Genomic DNA, 13651 nt, shown 5'->3' with positions numbered 1-13651 from the left:
ATCTTGCCATGAAAGATTGCTGTAAGCTTGCTACGTAAGGTTGCTGGAGAATTTTAACAAGCTTGTGGAAAGGTTGCTGCAATTTTTAAAAAATACATTTTAAATTAAAAAAAAATTTATTTGTTTTCTAAATTTGAAAATCCTTGTGACGTTTATTATTATTAATTATGTCCTGTTTATTTTCATTTGGAAACTTAACGAGAAAATTTTCGAACCAAATTTGAGGGGACTGGGAATTGAACCCGGGTTCGACAGACACTAACCAAAGACCCTAACCGAGAACCTACTCGACCAACTATCAGAGAATAAAAAAATCTTACTCTTAACCCTCGTTTTTCAACTGTTTTTCAACTCATAAAAACAGTCGAGGGTTAAGAGAAAGATTTTTTTATTCTCTGATAGTTGGTCGAGTAGGTTCTCGGTTAGGGTTCCAGAAGCTTGTTAAAATTCTCCAGCAACCTTACGTAGCAAGCTTACAGCAACCTTGCAGAAACCTTTCCAGAAGCTTGTTAAAATTCTCCAGCAACCTTACGTAGCAAGCTTACAGCAATCTTTCATTGCAAGATTGCAGCAACCTTTCCTGGAAAGCTTACAGCAAGCTTTCACGGTAAGCTTGCCCTGGGTGGAACATTTTGCTAGCTCAGACAAGCTTGCAGTAAGCTTACACGGTGAATTTGCCGCAAGCTTGCTGCAAATTTCCGTGCTATCTGGGCGATTATTTAAACAAATATGAGAAATTGAAACTAATACCGTAATTTACTATTACTTTGCCCACCGTAATTGAAGCCAATGAAAATCTTAAAAATGTTTCAATTACGTCGAGGGAAAAAATTTGATCTCAAATAATTAAATTAATAATAATTTATTAGTAATTGTATCAAAAAAAGATTAAAATAATTTTTTATTTTGTTTCAATCAATTTTGGCTGAATTAAATTTTTTTATTAGGTCAACAAAAATGTTTGGTTGATCAAACCAAGTTTTTTTTTTGTAAAATTAAAAATATGTTATTCTACCATATATTTTTTAATTTTATCCTTTATTATTTATTTATTATCAATTTAACGTTTAATTTATATTTATCCAATTTGAAATATATTTATGGACTTTGAAAAATCTCATCTCCGCCTGGGATCGAACCTCTGTTTTTAAACTGCGAGTTAGAAGCTCTGACCACTGGACTACCCATATCTTTGTGAGAGATTTAAACTAATTGTTCTCTTTAAGGTACGAGTTGAGATAGCTAATTAAATTATTTGGTTGTCGTATAACAACCAAATTTTTATTGGAATTTAAAAATGTTTAATCAAATAATTTTGTTGGCCTAACCAAATGTTTGGTTGAGACAACTCTACAACTTTGTTTTAGCCAATGAAAATTTGTTTACAAGAACCAAAATTGTCTAATCAAACGATTTTTTTTTCAAACACAAAATTTTTTTTCAATTAAATGGAAAATCAACAGTATGTGGTAAAAAAAATAAAAATTATACCTGCACTGAAAAACTTTTGGGGCAGCTGCTCTCCCAATCGAAAAATTTCTATATTCAGTTAACTTCACTCATATAAAAACTCATGATAAATATTGAGAATGAAGTTAACTGAATATAGAAATTTTTCGATTGGGAGAGCAGCTGCCCCAAAAGTTTTTCAGTGTGAGTAAAAGTCACACGATAAGCGAAAAATGAATCACGAGACAGAAAATGAAATGCAGAATAAGTAGAATACAAAAAAAGTGGGCTATGGTAAAATTTTTACACACCACAACCTTATATGTAAATAAAAAAAAAAATATCCAACACCAAAAATGAACCTTCAACTAAATGATTTATCTAATAAAATTAATTGTTAGTTAAAAATTAAAATCTATGAATGTATATATATATTAATTTATAAAAAATGAAAAGTGCAATATGTACATAAATAGAAAAGTTTAATTTTATTATTATTATTAATATTATTATTATTATTACTATGAGACCGGAGAAAAATGGTGTTACCTGTAAGTGTGGAGTTGTTAATGGTGTTGTTTGCCGTGGAAATGGCCGATTGACTGGTGACAGGTGTACCAACGGTGGTGGCTGTGGTTGTTGAGGAGTTATTTGGCGAGAGGGCCGCGGTGGCAGCCTGAGCCTGTGCCTGAGCCTGCTGCTGATGAAGATTATAATTCCACGCGAGCAGCATCAACTTCAGCTTATCCGCGTCTTTCATGAGCGCGCCTGCCGGAATAAAAAAAAAAAATATGCCAATTGGATTTTTTTTAATTATTGTCAATTTTCAAATTTTTAAATTCCAAATTTTTAAATTTCAAATTTTCAAATTTTTAAATTTCAAAATTTTCCAATTTCAAATTTTCAATTTTCAAATTAAAGTTTTCAATTGAAAAAAAAGGAAGAGAAAAAAAATTTTACAAAAAAAAATAAATAAATATAAAAATTCATGTATATAATAGAAGTTCTTTGTCATTCTTCAAAAATTTTTATGAAAAAACTTGGTATGACTATTTCTACTTTCAAATTCGATTAATTATTATTTGATGTTGGAAAAACAAATTATTATTTTTCTTTATTAAATTAATTTTTTACAATCAAAAGTTATAGTATTTAATTATTAATTATTTATTAACAAAATTATAAAATAATTAATAAATAATAGAAAATTTATAAATTAATAAACAAATAATAAACTATTATCTCAGAATTAATAAACAATTATTAATTTTTAATTAATTAATTAATAACTTATTAACTAATTAATTAACAATTTAAAATTTATTATTAATTAATTATTAACTAATTAATTGTTAATTTATTATTAACTAATTAATTGTTAATTTATTATTAACTAATTAATCAACAAATTAATTAATTAACAATTAATCATGAATTAATTAACAATTAATTGCTTAAAAATTAATCATAAATTAATTAACAATTATTTATTAATTAATTGATTAACAATTATTAATTATTAATTAAATAAAACTACTTTCAGAATGATGATAAAAATTTATAAACAATTGAAAAATAGAGATCGAATTTAAGAATTAAAAAAATTATCACAATTTTGAAAAATAATTTTGAAAAAAGGTACAAAAAAATATTCAAATAAAAATTGAATTTGATTAAATTAAAATAAATATTAAAATTGAAAATCAAATAAAAAAAATTTTTTATTTCAAGTTAATTTAATCCGCATGAATAAGAACTCCTATTTTTTTTTATTATTATTATTAAAACAAAAACCTTAATTTAAATAAATCAAAATTTTTTTTTTTTTTTAACAAAAAAATCCCAAAAAATAACAAAAGAATTTTGATGCAGGCAAGCTCATTGAATTTTACATATAATACATAATTTCCATAAGAAAATAACTAATATATATATAAATTTACAGAGAAATTCGATTTATCATAACGCAGCGTAATTCACGTTATACGTTGAGAGAATGGTAAAGGGGTAAGGGGGAGAGGGGGGTTGGGTGAAATTTCGATATTGTTACAACAGTTGTACTCTCCAAATATATATATAATATATAATATATACGAGAGAGATATCATAAATGCAAACGGATCTCAAAACCAAATTAGTGAAATCATTCGAACGCGTCAACGTGAATTTCAAGCCGGTGTGTGTTAGTATGTTAGTGTGTGTGTGCGATGGTTTGCGCGTGTTATAATTGCCATAAATTAATCCGCGCAACTCATTTGGCCACGGGACAACGAACTTGATTAAAAGTCTCGATATATTTTTATTGTCACACATTTAAATATGGAACTGTTTTTTTTTTTTTTTGTTTTTTGTATACAGAAAATGAGGAACAATTAATGAGCGTGAAATGAGCGTTTAATATACAGAGGAGAAATTTTTTTTTTATTTTTTCCCTATTCAACAAAATTTTTAATTTGTATATATAAAATTGTAATGTAAAATTTTTTTATTTTTTTTTCCTCATAAATTATTTCCAATTTGTGCATAATGAAAAATTCTACTTTAAAAATTGTTTTTTTTTCTGTATTTTTTTTTTTGCTCTCAAAAAACACTATCGATTTATATTTATTATTGTAATTCTACTTTAAAATTTATTTTTAGTAATTTTTTCTTAATTTTCTCACATAACTCAAAAAACATTTCCAATTTGTATGATTTTATTATCATTTTATTGTTACTGTTATTACTATTATTATTACTACTATTTATAATATTATTATTATTATTATTATGATTATTATTATTAGCTTCGTTAAATAATGAGTTTGGCGTTAAAAAAATTTTTTTACTCACTTACCGGCTCTGTTTTTGACAAAAATATATACAAAATAATTCTTTCACTTATCGTCTAATTTAATAAAAAAAAAGAAATTAATTTTTTTTTTGAAAACGTAACAAAATTTTTTTTCTTTATTTTTTTGAAGTTTATGTTTTTTTTATTGGTGTTTTAAAAAACAGTTTCGCTGCAGAAATTGTCCAATTAGGGCTTTGACTAGTAACTAGCCAGTTTTCCTAGTTTGCAAAATTTGGAAAAAAAACTAGAGAGATCCTTGCTAAAGCCCTATTAAACAATTAAGGCAAGGAAGTTTATTCTTTAATTTATTTTAATTTTTTTTTTAATTATAAACTGATAGGGCTCTGACTAGTTTTTCCATTGGTATGGAATTGGTAGGGCGCTAGTCAGTTTTGCTGACAAGAACCACAGTATAGTTAGAAACAACTCGACAGTACTTCATTAGGGTAACGGAAGGATTAAATGTAACAGGGCCTTGACTAGTTTTACCCATGTAAGACTTTGTTTCGAAATAATCGCGCTAGTATTTTTTTTAACGAGGGCCTAATTTTAGATAGGGAAAAATCGACAGTTCCACATCAGAACCACTTTACAAAGGCCTTAAATATAACAGGGCTCTGATTAGTTTTTTTTACCTATAGTTAAGACTATGGTTCAGAACAAAGTTTTTCAGGTGCTAGTCAGTTTTTCTAATGTGGGCCTTAGTGTACATAGGGAAAACTCGTTAGCGCCACATCAGGACATACATTTAAATGTCTACACAGGATTTAACAGGGCTCTGGCTAGTTTTTCTCTCAGTAAGGCTTCGTTACGAAATATGCCCTCGTTAAGCATACAGGGCTCTGTCTAGTCTTTACCTAGGTAAGGCTTTGTTACGAAATATCCTCGTTGGGTGCCAGTCAAGTTTTTCAACCAGAGCCTAAGTTTTAATAGGGAAAACTTGATTGCGCCACAGTAGGACCACATTTAAACTCTACAGGAATTTAAATGTAACAGGGCTCTGCCTAGTTTTTGCCTAGTTAAGGCAAAGTTTTCCCCTAGGTAAGCATTTGTTACGAAATATGCCCTCGTCGGGCACTTAACTGTAACAGGGTTCTGTCTAGTTTTTGCCTAGGTAAGACTTTGTTACAAAAATATCCTCGTCGGGCGCTAATTAGTTTTTTCACCCAGGGGCCTCAGTTTTAATAGGGAAAACTTGACAATGCAATGCCACAACAGGACCACAGTTAAATATCTCCATAGGCAATTAAATGTAACAGGGCTCTGCCTAGTTTTTGCCTAGTTAAGGCTTTAGTGCAAAGTTTTCCCCTAGATAAGCATTTGTTACGAAATATGCCCTCGTCGGGCACTTAACTGTAACAGGGTTCTGTCTAGTTTTTGCCTAGGTAAGACTTTGTTACAAAAATATCCTCGTCGGGCGCTAGTTAGTTTTTTCACCCAGGGGCCTCAGTGTTAATAGGGAAAACTTGACAATGCCACAACAGGACCACAGTTAAATATCTCCATAGGCAATTAAATGTAACAGGGCTCTGCCTAGTTTTTGCCTAGTTAAGGCTTTGGTGCAATCTTATCGGACGCCAGTAAGTTTCCACAGTACAAATAGGGAAAACTAGACAGCACCCCATCAGATCCACATTTCACTTGTTTTTTCTCTTATTTTCTGTATTTTTTTTCGTGAAAAAAAAGAAATTTCGAAACAATCGCTTTAAATTATATAGAATCATATTGGGAAAGACGTTATGGATTATATGTATATATATATATATTGAACGGTCATGTTTCTCGCAGTTTACAACGAGTGTACGTGCATGTGTCAAGTGTGACTGCTTTATGTCAGTGTCGTGCAATCGAAGGAGAGACGAGAGTATCTCGAACGTGAAGCGGAGTGGCTCTATACGTCCGTTATAGTTGTCGAGTGGACTGAGGTCAGAAAAGTGGCGCGTCGATGTCGTAACGCGTCTACGGCCTCGTATATATATATATATATATATAAAAGTAACGATTCGCGACTTGGTTTCTATCGCTAATTCCATCGATAATTCAACGCGAAGAAGAAGCAAATCCGCCAATCCGTGATGAGGGCTTTCGACAAAGAGAGAGAAAGAAAGGCAGAAAAGAGAAAAAAAAGAGACGGAAAAAGAAAGAAAGAGACAGAAAAAGATAGAGAGAGAGAAATAAAGAGAGATGCAGAATAAATCGATGAATCAAAGCAGGAATTAAAAATTAATGACAGTCTACTTATAATAGAATGATTATATTAATTAATTAGTTACTAAATAAATTATTTAATTAATAATTTTCATAATTAATTGAAACCCATTATATTTTCTTTCAAAACTTCCAATTAATTATTATCAAATATTTATATTTATTAATATACATATACCACCTGGATTTCTACGGGTGTCAATTAATTCATTTTATATTAATTACCCGTCCAATTATCATCATCATCATCATCATGATGATGATCAACATCAAATGACGTAAAACGCTATATTATTATATATAATAAAATATCTCAAAATTGTTTTCAAAGTATTAATTAACTTGCGCGAAATGAAATATACTCACTTGAATAGTGATCATCCTCTGATATATCAGCGGGTTCAGGCGTTGAAATATTTTCCTGTAACATAAAAGAAAAAAAAAATTATTAATTTATTGTATATATAATTATAGAATTTATTCGCAAAATAAAAAAAAGTTTAAATTATCTCTTTATTGAAATTTTTATTTTCTTTTTTCTATTTTTATATTTTACTGTTTTGATTAAGTAAAAATATATATAGGTATAGTAATACTTGGTGGCTGAATGAAATCAACGGTATTTTTTTTAAATGTAGAAAACAATAATAAACGAAAAGTTTTCTTTTCAATTTGTTGGAAAAATATTAAATAATTATGGATCAAATTTTCAAAAATAAAAAAAAATGTCGATACTTGAATCACAACAATTTTTTGTAAATTAGAAAAAAAAGTACAACGGTAAGTGAATGGACGGTAAGTTTTTTTTATTTTTGGCTAAAATTAGTTTCAAAATTGAATTTTTAAAACCGAAGCTTAAAATAATTAATAAAAAAATTATTAAAAGAAAAATTATAAAAAAAATATTAATCGTTTTTATGAGAAATAATAGACGGTAAGTTTTTTTTTTCAATATGCTGCAAAATCGAAAAACGTATATAGTAATTGCCGATAAAATTTTCAGAAATAAAAAAAAAATTTCAATAATTGAATCAAAACTATTTTTGTAAATTAGAAAAAATATGACGGTAAGTGAATGGACGGTAAGTTTTTTTAAAAATTTTTTGCTATTAGTCGAAATTAAACAAAAAAATTTAAATTTAAAAACTGAACCGTAAAATAATTAATAGAAAAATTAACCAAAATAAAAAAAAATATTAGTCGTTTTTATGAGAAATAGTAGACGGTAAGTGAATGAACGGTAATTTTTTTTTCAAAATTTGTTGAAAAAACAATAAGCAAAGTAATTAACATTTTCAAAAATAAAGAAAAACAAAGATAAGTGAATCACAACTATTTTTTGTCAATACGACGGTAAGTGTATGAAAGGTAAGTTTTTTTTTAATTTTAGTAAAATTACACAAAATTATTTATAGAAATATTAGAAACGAAAAGAATAAAGGAAATACAAATGGTTATATTCTCAAGTATATTTAAAAATATTAGACGCTAAGTGAATCAATATTTCTTTTATTTATAAAAAAATAGACGGTAAGTGAGTGAACGGTAAGTTTTTTATAAATTTTTCTTAAATTAACTGTAAAGTTAAAAAGCAGCCTATATAGGCTTAACAATAGGATTCTAGAAAAAAAATATCAGGCATTATTTGTATCAACGCTATTTTTTCAATAATGAAAATGAGACGGTAAGTGAATAGACGGTAAGTTTTTGGAATTTTTTTTTTTTGTTGAAAAATCGAAAAACGGAATGTATATATGGCGGTATGATAATTTAAAAAAAGTACCAAGTAAATCAACACTGTTTTTCCAAATTAAAAAAAATAGACGGTAAGTGAGTGGACGGTAAGTTTCTATATTTTTCTTCAATTTATTTAAAAATTACGTAACGAGATTTAGGCTTAGCTCAAGGATTGTCAAAAAATATCAGACGCCAAGTGAATCAACGGTATTTTTCAAAATGAGAAAAAATAGACGGTAAGTGAATCGACGATAAGTTCCAGTGAATTCTTTTTTTTCAATTTCTCTCAAACTCAAAAAGTGAATGAACGGTAAGTTTAATAGTAAATAAAAAAAAAATATCTAGCGCTAATAGTTTTTAAAATGAGAAAAATATTAGACGGTAAGTAAATGAACGGTAAGTATTTGTAATTTTTTCTTCATTTTCTCGCAAAATCAAAAAGCTGTAAATATAATTAACGGTAAGATGGTCAAAAATAAAAAAAAAACATATCAGCTAAGTGAATCGACGGTAATTTTCAAAATCAGAAAAAGTATACGGTAAGTGAATAGACGGTAATTATTTTTTTTTTTTCATTTTCTCGCAAAATCCAAAAGCGGAAATTCTAATTAACAGTAAAATAGTAAAAATATAAAAAAAATATCCGATGCTAACGTGAATCAACGGTATTTTTCAAAATGCTAAAAAAAATAGACGGTAAGTGCATAAATGTCTAACAGTCGCATATTAAATTTAACAAAATAGAAATTGTACTTTGTTTCTTATTTTTGTTATTTGTCTGTTGGGAGTGTACCTTTTTACCCGTTGTGCACACTGTAGGTGTGTATAGCTAACTATCCAAGCAAGCCAGTCAGATTCCCATTTATCAGGGAACATCCGCCGGAAGTAGGGCGGCTTGTGCGTAGGTGAATGAGAAAAAGACCAATCGGGAGAGAAATTCTTACTGTTTCCTATGTTACAAATTTTTCTCTTTTTTTACAATGTATAAAAAAAAATTTTTTTCAAGAAAAGTATAAAAACAGAAAGTACAATATTTATTGTTTACAAAGAAATTTTTTTTTAGTTATACTAACAATTTTTTTTTCAAAAAAAAGTATAAAACGAAAAATTGGGAAATTTAGTATTTAAAAACTTTATTTTACAATTTATACTAAAAAAAAAATTTTTGGTTACCGATTTTTTCAAAAAAAAAAAAGTAAAAAGAATTTCGTATTCATAAAATTTGTCTTTTTTTTTAATTAAAAAAAATTTTTTTTTTCAAAAAAAGTAAAAAATGAAAGTATAATTTAGTATTTATTCTCACAGAAATCGATGTTCTCATGATACAATTTTCAGTTAATCTCCCTTATCAGTATATATATATATATGAAATAGCTTCTGCAAAAGCTCAATATCTCTTTTTCTCTCTCTCTATCTATCTCTCGTGGCGGCAGGAAAATCAGGTTATATTAAATACTTAATGAAAGATTCTTAAAATAACATTTAGCGATGGCTCGCGGATAAATCTGTTTCAGGAAGGTTCACTGAATCCGTGAAGAATTCAGTCGATAAATTCCACTGATTATTAAACAGAAAAACCCTTCTTTCCCCCTTGTGTTTCCTCTCAGTCTCGCTCATTTGAAATAAACCGCGGAATTTTTTTTTTTTTGAAATCGAATTTTTAAAATTAAAAGTGTAAAAAAAAAATTTTTCTCCTTCCTTTTCACTGAGATTGTAATTGTTTATTTAAAAAAAAAAATAATAATTTTTCCTTTCACTGAGATAAGTTTGATAAGTTCGGCTAAAGAAAATTCGGATAAAAAATAATTCGAACAAATAATAATTCGGCTAAAAGAAAATTTGGCCAAAAAATAAAATTTGAACAAATAAGAAATTTTGACAAATGGAAATTCGAACAAATAACAATTCGGACAAATGAAAATCCTGCTAAAAAATTCGGTAAAAAGAAAATTCAGTCAAAAAATAGTTCGAACAATAATATAAATTCATCTAAAATGAAAATTCGGGGCAAAAATAATTCGAACAAATGGAAATTCGGACAATTGAAAATTCAAACAAATAAGAAATTCTGACAAATGCAAAATTTGAATATAAATAAAAAAAAACCTTACAAAAATTTGGCTTAAAGAATATATTCGGGCAAAAAATAATTCGAATAAATAAAATTTCGGCTAAAAGAAAATTTTGCCAAAAAATAATTCGAATAGAAATTTTGACATAAATAATTTCGAATAAATAAGAATTCGGACAAATGAAAATCCGAACAAAAAAAAAATCCTAACAAAAATTCGGGCAAAAAATAATTCGAACAAATAGAAATTTTGACAAAGGGAAATGCGAATAAATAGGAATTTGGAAAAATGAAAATTCGAACAAATAAGAAATTTTGACAAATAAAAATTCGAACAAATAAAAATCCTGACTCAAAAATTCGGCTAAAACGAAAATTCAGTCAAAAAATAGTTCGAACAATTATAAATTCATCTAAAAATAAATTTCCGTCAAAAAATAATTCGAGTAAAATAAAAATTGCGAACAAATTAATTTCAGCTATCACTCATGTGTCTCTCAAAAATTTTAGTTTACTTTTTATTTTCATTTTCACCCTTTGAATTTGTTTTCTTTTTTCTTTTTTTTTTTGTGTGCTTTTTTTGCAGTGTGACTTTCGCAGCAAAATGGATATACCAGAAGATTGAAAAAGGCAGGCGAATGTCAAAGCGAAGTGGGTCTGTATCAATCGACGTTACTCTCTGTACACGGTGGATACCGGTCGACCTTCTGCTATGTTGCAATACACATCAGACCTGACACAGATATAAGAGAGGAGAGGCTGCGCCCATACACTACCAACAATTTTACACCAAGCCTTGCGAAATTGCCATTCGTTATTTTCAAACGGGAAACCCGTTAAATTTTTTTTTCTTTTTTTTTTTTTTTATTTTTAAAGGTAGAAGGAAAAAAAAATTTTTTTTCGACAAATTTAGGGCGGAGGAGGAGGATGAATGCAATTTTAAACAATATATTGTTGACTTTGACGATTTTTGATTATGTTCAAAAAAATTATTTATTTTCTTTTTTTTTTTTTTATCTTTTTCTACACTTTTGAAAAAGGATTCGATGTTATAGATTAAAATTTTATTTCAAAAATTATTTCGTACTTTTTTTTTGAATTTAAAAAGCTATTTTCTTTTTTAAGAATTTTGAAGTTTAATATTGTGTTATGAAAAAAACGATTTTTTCTAAAATTTTTCGGCTTTTTTTTTGTTGCAATTTTTGAAATTAAATTTTTTTTTACCGACTTTTGAATTTTTGAGGTTATGTTTGTCGAACATAACCTCAAACCCACTGGTCCCTTGACCTATAACCTTCAATTTTGAGATTATGTTTGTGGAACATAACCTCAAAATTAAAGGTCATAAAACAAATATAACCTCAAAATTGAAAATACCACGTTATTTGTCAGTGACGATCATATATAGACTTGTGTGCGGCTATATTCACGATCTTCAATTTTAAGATTATGTTCGTTTTAACTTATATTTTTGCGACATCTATCCTTCAACTTTAAGGTTATGTTCTTCTTTAACCTATATATGTTTTTGATACATGACTTTAATTTTTCAGGTTATGTTCCTTTTTATATATGTTTTTGACATATAACTTTGATTTTTAAGGTTATGTTCCTTTTCACCTATGTTTTTTACTTATAACTTTTAATTTTTGAGGTTATGTTATTTCATGAATATGTTTTAAAAATCATTAGTTAGAATTTTCGTTTTATGGAATTTTATTTGTCATAATTACTTTTGAGCCGAATTTTTATTTGTTCAAATTAGTAAATTGCAGAATTTTCATCAAAAACGATGTTTTATATTAAGAGAATTTTTATATAATCGAAAATTCAATTCACAGAATTTTTATTTGATCGAATTTTTATTTGTTCGAATTTTTATTTGTCAGAATTTTTATTTTCTCGGATTTTCATTTAACATAATAGGCATTTTAAAGAATTATTGGGTAGAATTTTATTGCATAGAATTTTCATTTTATTCTTTTTAGATGAATTTTCATTTATTCGAATTATTATTTGATATATAATTTCCATAAAACCGATTTTTCTGCAGAATTTTTACTTATAACCAAAAAATCATTTAACAGAATTTCTATAATTGATAGAATTTTCATTTGTCCAAAATTGCAAATGGCCAAACAAACAATATATCGATTTCGGCGCGATTTTCAAAAATCAACTAATCAAAAATTATCCATAAAATTGTGATTGGTTGATTTTTGAAAATTGCGCCGAAATTTTTCTGTCGATTTTTTTTTCCAGCAGCTTTTTGCAATTTCGGACAAATGAAAATTCTATCAATTTATAGAAATTCTGTTAACTGATTAAAAATTTTGTAGTATGAAAAATCGGTTGTTCGGAAAAATTGGAAATTATATTAAATAATAATTCGAAGAAATGAAAATTCTAAAATGAAAATTTTACCGAATAAAAAATCTATAAAATGTGCCTATTATATGTAAAATGAAAATTCAAATAAAAATTCTGTGAAGTGAATTTTTGATTATATAAAAATTTTGTAATATATAGAAAATCGTTTAGATGAAAATTTTGCAAAATATGAATTCAACAAACAAATAAAAATTCGGCTCAAAAATAATTATGACAAATGAAATTGCATAAAATGAAAATTTTAACTAATAATTTTTAGAACATCAATATTAATCTTAAAAAATGTCTTGAAAATAAGGACATATAAGTGTCTTAAAATTTATAAGTTGTCTGTTTTTGCTGTGTGTTAAAACTCACGTGTTGAGCCATTTATAATAAAGAGTTTCGCAGTCATATATATATGAAATTATATGAGCATAATAAGAGTAAGCAAAACTTGAAGAGAGCAAGACAAAACAATTGTTGAGGAACAAGAGGAGAAAAAGGGGTGAGAAAAAGGAGGAGAAGAAGGAGAAGAAGAAGGAGGAGGAGGAAAATGGAAAGTTCCCTTGAAATGAATAAATATATATTTGCACAGGTGACACGAACTCTCGCCAGTAAAGACGTTGGTTTTGTACGTGACCAATTGGTATCCACAAATCTCTCTCTCTCTCAATTTTATTCTCTTAAATTTTCTCTCTCTCTCTCTCTTTCTCTTAATTTTGTGTTTCTCTCTAAATTTTCTGTTTGTCTCTTAATTTTCTCTGTCTGTCTCTCTTTTTCGAAACTATTGCAATACGAGGAACTGGCCCAGGCAGGCAGGCAGGCACATGTGTCGTCTCGCGTACGTATGTCCCCATTCGCAAAGTAGCCGAGACATCATATATATATAGCAACATACGCACTCTCTGGTCCCCTTTCGTTCCCCTCATCGTATAAGAATAATGGATGTGTTACACGACTGGAAGAGAATTCAGAGAAAC

The 13651-nt window shown here is 27.6% G+C and overlaps 1 protein-coding gene across 3 annotated transcripts in view; it reads right to left on the bottom strand.

Moving 5' to 3' along the window:
• Nucleotides 1–13651, bottom strand: part of LOC127286154 (nucleolar protein 4-like) — a 100704-nt gene that overhangs the window by 31663 nt on the left and 55390 nt on the right. For 2 of the 3 annotated variants that reach the window (XM_051312470.1, XM_051312471.1), the window contains exons 2-3: nt 6857–6911; nt 1999–2217 (exon numbers count right to left, since the gene is read on the bottom strand). In XM_051312470.1, the coding sequence (XP_051168427.1) occupies nt 1999–2217; nt 6857–6911 (274 nt within the window). The remainder of the gene's footprint in view (nt 1–1998; nt 2218–6856; nt 6912–13651) is intronic. The other variant, XM_051312472.1, reaches the window with a different exon arrangement.

This window comes from Leptopilina boulardi, unplaced genomic scaffold, assembly GCF_019393585.1.
Source record: "Leptopilina boulardi isolate dan_hultmark-lab unplaced genomic scaffold, ZJU_Lbou_2.1 LbouV2_351, whole genome shotgun sequence".
Taxonomy (NCBI): domain Eukaryota; kingdom Metazoa; phylum Arthropoda; class Insecta; order Hymenoptera; family Figitidae; genus Leptopilina; species Leptopilina boulardi.
This window is presented reverse-complemented; position numbering and strand designations above follow the sequence as displayed.